This window comes from Pseudoliparis swirei, chromosome 7 (assembly GCF_029220125.1).
Source record: "Pseudoliparis swirei isolate HS2019 ecotype Mariana Trench chromosome 7, NWPU_hadal_v1, whole genome shotgun sequence".
Classification (NCBI taxonomy): domain Eukaryota; kingdom Metazoa; phylum Chordata; class Actinopteri; order Perciformes; family Liparidae; genus Pseudoliparis; species Pseudoliparis swirei.
The window spans coordinates 6174994-6184397 of NC_079394.1; the positions used below are offsets into that span (position 1 = coordinate 6174994).

Genomic DNA, 9404 nt, shown 5'->3' on the forward strand with positions numbered 1-9404 from the left:
GATCAAACCATCAACCCTATAAATTGAGGGACGATCCATTTCAAATTCTGAGTAAAAACAGCCTTTATACGTACAAATTCTTCCTGCGTATTGTGAACGTTCATTGTGTGTGGACGTTGAAGGGATTTAACAATCTGCAAGTATTTCACATGTTTATGTGTGCAATAATATTTGTATAACTACTGATGTAGTATCAAATGAAGTTAGCACTTACGATATGATGTATTGTGAAACTGAGACAGATGCACATTAAACAAGAGGAGGAAGATTAAGTTAATGTGGGTGCTATCGTCCCCTTGAGAAAGAAGTGTGTGTTCATGTTTGTCTTTACTGTCTGTGGCCTCATATAACTTCCATCTGCTTTAGCACATTTGCCAACAACATCTGTCATGATCCTCCATTCAGAATCGGTGATGTCTTACATCTCCTGAGCCAACCTTTTAACCTCAGTTACACCGAATGGCAGACACACACGCATGCACACGAATGCCTGCCTGCACACACACACACACACACACCCACACACTCACACAAACACGCACACACAGGGGGATGACACAGATAAATGAGCTGCACACATCAGTGAAACAAATTATAGGTTAGTGTGCATGTGGGGGGTTGAGGGATTACTGACACACACACTCACACACACACACACACACACACACTCACACACACACACAGTGTGATGCAGGTTGTCTGTAGTTGTTCCAGGTCATATTTTAAGTGAGTTAATCCTCCTCTCATCTGTCAAGACATTACTTATGAAGTACACTCTTGTGTCCTCTGGTTCAAAGGCCATGCAGACTTGTGATTAACAGTAAGCCTGGTGTGGTCAGTGATTCATTTGCCTTCTAATTCTTTGTCATTATAGCTGGATTTAGACAGCTAAATAAATATATTGCATTTGAAGAGTGAAACATTTTCCCACCCAATATGCATTTGTGTAAATCCTCCATTGTACTTTAGACTTGTGTCTAATGTGATCTGTGGCTTTCTGTCACAGGGGCACCACACGAGCACACTTCAGCTGTCTGTGCAGCTGTTGCTGTGACGCCATCTATGAACACACTCAGCCCCATAGCTCCCTACAGGAGAGTGAGAATACACATTGTCTCTGAAACACACACACATAATGCGAGTCCTGCAGATACGGCCGAGAGGAAAATGATTGCTTTCTTCCAGGAAGAGTATCTTGAGCAAGGTTTACTATCTGTGCTGACACAGCTCTGTATTAAAAGCAGTTAGCTGAGGTAAGGTATTAGAGGCTGGAGCTCCTGACATAATCGCCTTGTGCTGATTCAACATTCGCTTCATCTTCCCAAAACAACCATATTTACAATGGTATAATGACCCTGTTAACTCTATTTAAAAGTTGCCCCTTTGACCCGGACAGGTCTATATGTCTAACGGTGCAGTACTCAGTGCAGAAAAAATATCCAAACACACTCAACTATAACTCCAACAAGATTGAGAAATAAAAATATGAGGAGCTATGAAAGTCAACACACAATGAAGCTGGTTAATGTCTCTCTGTACAGTTTTATTTACATGATACTAGTCTGTCGTAATGCTGGATAGCAAGATTATATGTAATACATAAATATCAACAGTTTGTTGTTTTTTCATTTTTTGTACAAATTTGCATATAACTAAGAATCGGAAAGGAAAAATTCAAAACGGATACATACAATTGTCTTTTAAATGAAAACAATCAAACATCCTCACAGGGGGAGAAAACAAGGGATTAACACAAGTCACAAACATACATGGGCTTCAATGTGTCAGGCAGCCATGAAAACAGACACACACACACACACACACACACACCTATATGGTGCTCTAAAGCAGTCATACAGACAAATAGCTGTTGGGAAGATGAGAAGTTACATCTAATCTTGTAATCTATTATTTTTCATAAATCTAGCTCTGGCATGCTCCTGTAGTTCTGTAAACATGTGCTGATAAACCGGATAGCTCCACAGACAAAAAGGTTGGGGAACCACACACACACACACACACACACTCACTGTGCTCACATGAATGTTCTGTTAGCATATTTAAAATAAGGAAAAAAAATCATGGTTCACATACCCTAATTCCACAAATGCACTTAATGCATGCGCTAACATCAGTACAATATCAATGGAAGAGAGAAAAACTAATAAAACAAACAGATAATTGTCTCTGAGCAAATAAAATGTGTAAAACCCTATTTCTGAAACACTAACGCAGATGAAGAGTAACTCATGCATTTATCCCATTCATTCATGCTCCTACAATATTGATGCTTAATCTACCGACCAGGCCTGCAAGGGAAGGGTGCCATCCTTCCTCTCAGGCCATACATCAGTACACACAGCCCTGCACCAGGAGCTCAGACCAGTTCAGACCTTTACCCATCACGTCTTTTGAAAATGTTTAGATTCAGTGAAACTTGGGAGTAATTTGTTTGTCCCTGTCTAGCATGATACCTCCAGCCATAATGGAAACAGCCTCATCACAATCAAACCAATCAAAGTCAACACAGTCATGCTGATCAGAGGGTCACTGAGGCTGACTATCAAGATGATCCATGGTTCTGCTGGGGTCGAAGCTGATGAAAACAAAGTAAAAGGGAAGACAACTAAGCTTAACATAGCAGCTGTGAGGTAGGTAAAGCTAGGGAAGACAGAGACAAAGTAACAAAGCCCCTTGTGCATGGTGGGGGACAGTTGTACGGTTCTCCAGTACCAACGGAGCACAAGACGTTCAAAGGTTAAGGGACGCAACTCGTGTGGACTGTTACTGTGTAGTCTGAATGCTTTGAAAGACGTGCTCGTGTCTGACACACGACAGGGTCTTAGTAAAATGGCTGTCTACGGTTTGGCACAAAATGGCGCCTGGTTTGGGAGAGAGGAGCACACCATATCCTGGACAGTTAGCTTGGGCTGCTCTTAATAAGACAACACATATTATTAATTAAAAAAAGAGGACTGAACAGCCGCAAAGTTACACCACAGAAAGTAGGATAAAACAAACTAATGAATTAATCAAAATAAAGAGGAAAGTGATCATTCATGCATCTCCCTCAGACAGGATGTTTTGATTTTTTCTTTTTTTCTCCATCATTTTCTTGAGGTTGTAATTTTGTAAATCAAGTCCTTTCGATCCTCACTTCGTCACTCTTGTCAGTGCTCCTTTCAAAAAGGTTCACACTCATTCTCCAGTCTTTGTTAACGGTGTTGTCATTGTTGCTGCTTCTGTTTTGTAAAATCTATATTCTCTGGATCTTCTCAGCCACCACCACAGGGTTCTCTTTACGGATCTTGGCGGCAGCCTCAGCCTTGTAATCGTAGGGACAGTTGTGCTTGTCGGAGTACCGGTGGATGCCACAGAACAAGTTGCCACAGCGACAGTCGAACCCTGGAAGCACAAAGGTCAGGGGTCAAAGCTAGGACAAGAGAGGTGAAAGTCTAAACTAGAGAGGTCGTCTTTCCATCTATGACCAGTAAAACAGTTATCACAACCTGCATCACTGACAGTAAGAATATGTGTGGCATCAGGTGCGCCTTCATAACCCCATCTGCTCACCTGTAAGGCCCACCCTTTTGCGGCACATGAAGCACCTATTCTTCTTGGGTTTTGGGGTGTCACCCTTGCCTTCTTCACTGCTGGAAGAAGCTACAGGAGAAGGGCTAGAAGCAGCAGGCTGGTTTACAACTACAGAAGAGAAAGACAACAGGGGGAATAAAATACTTTTTAGTCATGCGTGGTTTATCTTGAATTTGCAAGAGTAAGACATTAATACTTCTATAAGACATGCAAACACACTGGCAACCGAAATTATCTTTGTTTCTCCAATTTGCCCCCTCCCTATCTTGGCAGAGAATAGTGCAATACACTGAGGAAGCCTCTGGCAGGCAGCATCCAATCTGAGAATGCCCTCTGGTGTAGAGGTATTTTTAAAACGCGTTTATTTGTAGGACTCCTCTCTTTTTTGGAGGCTGTAAGTCAAACCAATAGTTGGGTTTAAGGTATTCAGTGTAGCATAACAAATAAACGGTGGCTACAGTGGGTCCTACAAGGCGATGTTTGCCATAAGAAGTCTGTATGTGAGCATTGATCTTCATGTGTCTGTTCTTTGCCTGTGTGTCACGTGTTTATAGTCTGTCGGTAACTACAAGTGTGTCTTAGTGAGTGTGTATGTCTTACCAGGCTCTAAGGGTTCTGGCTCCTCTCTCGAGATGCTCATCTCTGTCATTTGTTGGGTCACAGGAAGAGATCCTTGAACAGTTCTGAGGGTTTAAATAAAAAACAAAAGAAATGGAGAAACAGGAATCAGCAGGAGAAAAGGAACCCGCAGTTCTCACATTCACCACTTAGTTACTACTTTAATTCTACTAACTTTAATTAAACATAGTACCACTGACCTAGACATGACTGGTGACGAGGCAGGGGAGGCATCAACCCTGGCGAGACTGGCTTCTAGTCTCTGGATGGCTGAGGCCTCTGAGGTAAGACTACCAGCCGAGCCTAGGTGAGAACAGACTAAAATCCATTAGACAAAACAGTAAACAAAAACATTTGAAATCCATACAAAAAGTATAAAATATGCACAAATAAACTCAATTTATCTACCCTAGATCAATAATTTAAAATCTCTTCAGTGGACTTGGCCATATAGGAATAATTTATGTTCTCAAAGCTATCTTCAAGATAATCTCTGTTATTTAGACCATGTTTGTCTTGTTTTGCAACCAGGTCTCAACAGGTTGCCAGTGTCACATTGTGAGAGAAACTGTAATGTTTGATCTATAAAAAAATGAGCGAACCCCCACCTAACCTTGAACACCGTAATGAAGAAAACAGCTGTCTTTCATTACAACAAAGAGTGGAAAAACAGAAAGGGAGCGCAGGGAGAGGAGAGCTGGGAAAGACACTGACTGGCCTGGAACTGGTTGTATTTCCAAACAATGTCGACACTTTCCTGAGTCCCTCCTTATCTCAAGCGGTAAATAAAGTTTATAGTGCAAACTGGGCTTCTGAAATCAACTGGTGGTGAAATCAGACCCAGTTCTCCAGCTCTTTTTGTTGTTTTTGTGTGAACTAACTTACCCATAGGGCTGTGGGGGCTCATGCGGTCGCTGCTCTGCTGCCGTGTCAGGTGGTCCTTGTAGCATACGGAGCACATACCATTGGTTCTTGGGTTGCCAAAGAAACCGCAGCCTGTGGCACAAAGCATGGGCACCTGGCTCTGGTTCGTCTGTTGGGCCATTGCTAACAGAATGAGAGAAACAGATTGAGGATTAGACCGACAGACACACGGAGACGGAGCATTTCCCCGCACCGACACATCAGTGTGAAATACAACTGGAGGCTACCATGTTTTCCATCACGGGGCACACGTCCCCGTGAAGCAATGCTGTCCTGCCAATCTGGTCCCAAAGAAACTTGTTGCCAGGGCTCAGAGATAACAGGCGGAATAATATGAACATTTGAAAACAACATGCCTGTCTCTTTCGACTTGCCCTTTAGCATGAATACAGTAATGAACGCGTCGCCACAGGAAGCACGGAGAGCAAACAAACACTCGCTCTGTTCGGCACCTTGGCGGAAGCTGAACGCTGTTCTGTCCCACAGCATTGTTCACTGTTGCGTTCCCCTTTTCTTTCTACCATCCCCTCCCCACGGTCCTGGGAACAGTTGGTATGGCTCTTAACATTTCGCCCACCATCTCTCATTTTCATATCTGTATAGTGCTTTAACCCTTGTGTTGCCTTCGGGTCATTTTGACCCGATTCAATGTTTCACCCTCCTGTCGCCTTCGGGTCAATATGACCCGATTCAATGTTTAACCCTCCTGTTACCTTTATATTTACTAACATATTTTACCCTTGAGGTCAATATGACCCCAGCTATTAAAATCTCCAGAAAATTATTAGAATTAATATTGTTTTCCAAGTTTAAGTGTGAGGTACTTTATGTTTGTTTGTTGACTCCCGAAAGAACACCGACATTAAACATTGAATCGGGTCAAATTGACCCGAAGGCGACAGGAGGGTTAAATATTGAATCGGGTCAAAATGACCCGAAGGCAACACAAGGGTTAAGAACAACTGTAATCAATCCCCCCCTCCAAATATCTAATCATGTAGCATTACATAGTTGGCATCAATTAGTTCATAACAAAAGCCAATTGTGTTAAATGCGTCAACAGTTTCATGATAATTATCTGACAAGTTGTGACTCTTCACTATTACTAACACTGCCTCATCAATCTTCCTCCAGATAGACACCAAACGAAGCACTGACTCACTGGCAGTATCTCCGCCACCAAAAGAACAAGGCAGTTACAGCGACAAACTGTTTGTACCAAAAGACACAAGATAGGAAACAAAGTCGGTCAACACTTTCAAAAGTATTCCCATCCCTCGCCCAGTGATTCTCGCCCCACAAGACATTACAAAACCCCTCGAGTCATTTCTCCCCACACATAAGGACATACATAAGTGTGTATGTGCGGAGCTTGGCAAAATGTGTCGTCCCATGATGCCGTCACGCCGCTCTGCTGCAATGCAATACAACAGGAAGTTGTGTAATGGGAGGAGCTGCCTTTGAGGCAACAGATCAAAAACACCTTGATGAACGAACAACAGACAGGAGGTTCTAGATTAGAGATTGGTAAGAGGCCTCCTGTCTGTCGTTCCTGCCCTGTCTGTTTTACAAATCGTCAGCTTCCAGCACACACAGCAACAGAACCATATTTTCCATTGTAAACGACCTTTGGCCCCGTCGTGCCGTAACACTGCAGCTGCTTGCGTTGTTGAGAAGCGTGTCTCCATTCTGGTCACGGACACAAACAGGACAGACAAGCTTAATGTTCCAGGAAAGGCTGGCGGTTGTTTAAGAACGTCCTGTCGGTTCACTCGAGGTGTCCCGGCCTCCCCAACAGACTAACAAGTGACATTAAATCTAGAGCTACAACTCCCCTCCTCCCCCCTTTATCTACCCCCGCATGCTATCACTGCCGTGTCAACAAAAAGTTCTCCTTGGAAAAGACCACGAAGACCTTCTCTGCCTTTGCGTCATGTGTTCAACTGCTGACTGCTGAAAAATACCCGACGTGACTGACCTCGAGGTTAGTAACGTGCAGCTGGAGAGGAATATCTCTTTGCATGCGATCAACAGTATAAATTACTTCACACCCACCACCAGTTTATTATGTTGACAGCTACATTTGGGCTGTACAATTTGAGCTACACATTCATACCACACAAGGTCTTTGAGTTAAAGCAGCTCCTCAAATGAAAGATATAAATTCAAACTTGAGACAGACAACATTACATCTGTCGAGAAAAACAACATGAAAGATAAAACAAAGAACGTGACCATAGCTGGTAACAGATTGACCAGGACTGTTGACTTTCTGACACAAAGGCACAATGAACAGCGGGGCTCAGCTGTCACTGTAGGGCCCAGCTGTCAGACAAACAGCAGGCATGTCAACCTAACCTCCACGAGACCTCTCACCAACCTGAGATAAGGTAGGAGGTGAAATCACTCAAGGTTACCTACATTCTTCTTAGCTTTCAACATGGCACGAACAGCCTGCATAAAGAATGTTTGATGATTAAATTAGATCTTTTAGACCAGAGAGTAACGCACATGATGTGCATGACATATAACTGACGAACAGCCCTGATGAACAGTCATTCACCACCAACTTCCTTTCATAAAAAACTAAACACAGCAATGAAATGTGAAAACTGATCTAAATTGTTCTGGTTGTTCTCTAAGTGATGGACTATTGAACCCAGTTTAAACAGAGCTGTGAAAATCTCGAGCAAACAAAAGGGGGGTACTGTGCTCCTGTATCACACACAGGTTTAACGTTAGCTCTTATTACAGGCCCTGCTGTGCTGAAAACTACTGAGTCACACTGAAGGACAGGGCAGGGGAAAGCCCACTGTTTGTCACACGCACTAAAGTATTCTCTATAAAAGGACACAGTGCTGCAAATACTCATCAGACGCCGTCAGGAAGGCACCAGCACTGATGTTTTCTGAAATAACCTACAGTCTAGACAGTGAGGTCTCTGCTCCCTTTGTTTCTTCTTTCTTCCTTTGTCTGCAATCTCTCTGCTTCCTGTTTGTACATCGTTCTGTAGCTCCCCCTTTCTCGCAATATGTCTACTTATTTCCGTTTTCTACGTGTTTTCAACCAAACAATGTGAATAACCTCGACTATAAAATCACACTTTCACACTAAGACACGACTTGGTCTGGCCACAGAGCTCTTCACACCGAGCAAACCTGGTTTTTTCTTCAACGCTGAAACTACCAACACCAGGCAGGTACTGGCATGCCATTTTATATTTAACCAAATCATCTGTAGTCATTTCAAATCAACTCTTTCGCTCTACTTGCACATTCGGCTTATGATTTTTCTATTTCTAGACAGGAATTAGCTGGCTTTGGTTCCCCATCCCCCAGCTCGGGGCAAATAGAAAAACAGAGACAGCAACCAGGACTAGCTAGCTCCCTCCCTTGTTTTCCCCCTAAAGCAGACGGAGTCACGTTTGAGGGCTTGTGATGTTTCCAGTCAGGAGGAGGTGGTGGTGGAGCTGTTGGTGGAGAAAACTTCAACGAGCCAAAGATCAAAAAGCGTGTTTACCACACAATAGCACCACCAACACCACCGCCACACACACCCTGACCTTTCAATCCACCGGTAAAGGTCGCCGTGACCGACCATCAGCTGAGTTAAACACCCCTCTTTTCATGTTTACCTCGACAAGCTGAGCTCACTTCAAAATGCATCCTTAAGAAAAAAAGCAATAATCCAAGATCATCACCTGCTAAAAAACGATGAAGTTTCTCGCGAGACGACGGGGGGGAAAGTGGCCGTTTGTCCTGGCAGAAGAAAAAAGGTCTCGGGTTTCGGGTCCTGGTCCGTGACTCTTTCTATGTGTGTCTGTGTGTCGGTGTCCTTCGTGTCAGACGGGTCTAGGTGGGGTTGATTCTCCCTTCCTCGCCCTCCTACCTCTCTCTCTTCCTCTCTCCGTCTCCCGTTCCTTCTGGATGGATGTTTGTTTCCTTCTTTAGTAAGAGGAGTGGCGGATGATGTCACGGGTAAAGCAACGTGTCGCCATTGGCTGACCGCGGAGCCCCCGAGCGCGATGGACAGTTTAGCGAGTCGGTGGGGAGGGCACAGTCGGCTGTGCGCATGCGCGCAGGCACTTGCGTTATTACACATCTATTCGTCATCCGCCTACCAGACCACGAATCTGTGTTATTGAGTAATCCGCCTAGACAAACGCACACATACATTATAGTGCTGACATGACAGAATTTAAATAAATAAATATGTGATTATTCAGAGGATTTTCTCCTGGGAATGCCTCTTTGTACAATATTCTGTGA

The 9404-nt window shown here is 43.7% G+C and overlaps 1 protein-coding gene across 3 annotated transcripts; it reads right to left on the minus strand.

The window, feature by feature from the left end:
• Positions 1–1522: 1522 nt before the first annotated feature.
• On the minus strand, positions 1523–9058 carry zfand5a (zinc finger, AN1-type domain 5a). 3 transcript variants are annotated; one of them, XM_056418990.1, is made up of 6 exons: positions 8837–9058; positions 5098–5259; positions 4413–4530; positions 4195–4277; positions 3574–3702; positions 1523–3405 (listed from the first exon to the last, which is right to left on the minus strand). In XM_056418990.1, exons 2-6 carry the CDS (start codon positions 5255–5257, stop codon positions 3257–3259), a joined length of 639 nt encoding a protein of 212 aa, XP_056274965.1. In that variant the 5' UTR covers positions 5258–5259; positions 8837–9058; the 3' UTR covers positions 1523–3256. The 3 variants fall into 3 exon arrangements, with proteins under 3 accessions (XP_056274965.1, XP_056274963.1, XP_056274964.1); XM_056418988.1 differs by having other exon boundaries at positions 8771–9058; XM_056418989.1 differs by having other exon boundaries at positions 4413–4515; positions 8771–9057.
• Between the last annotated feature and the right edge of the window lie 346 nt (positions 9059–9404).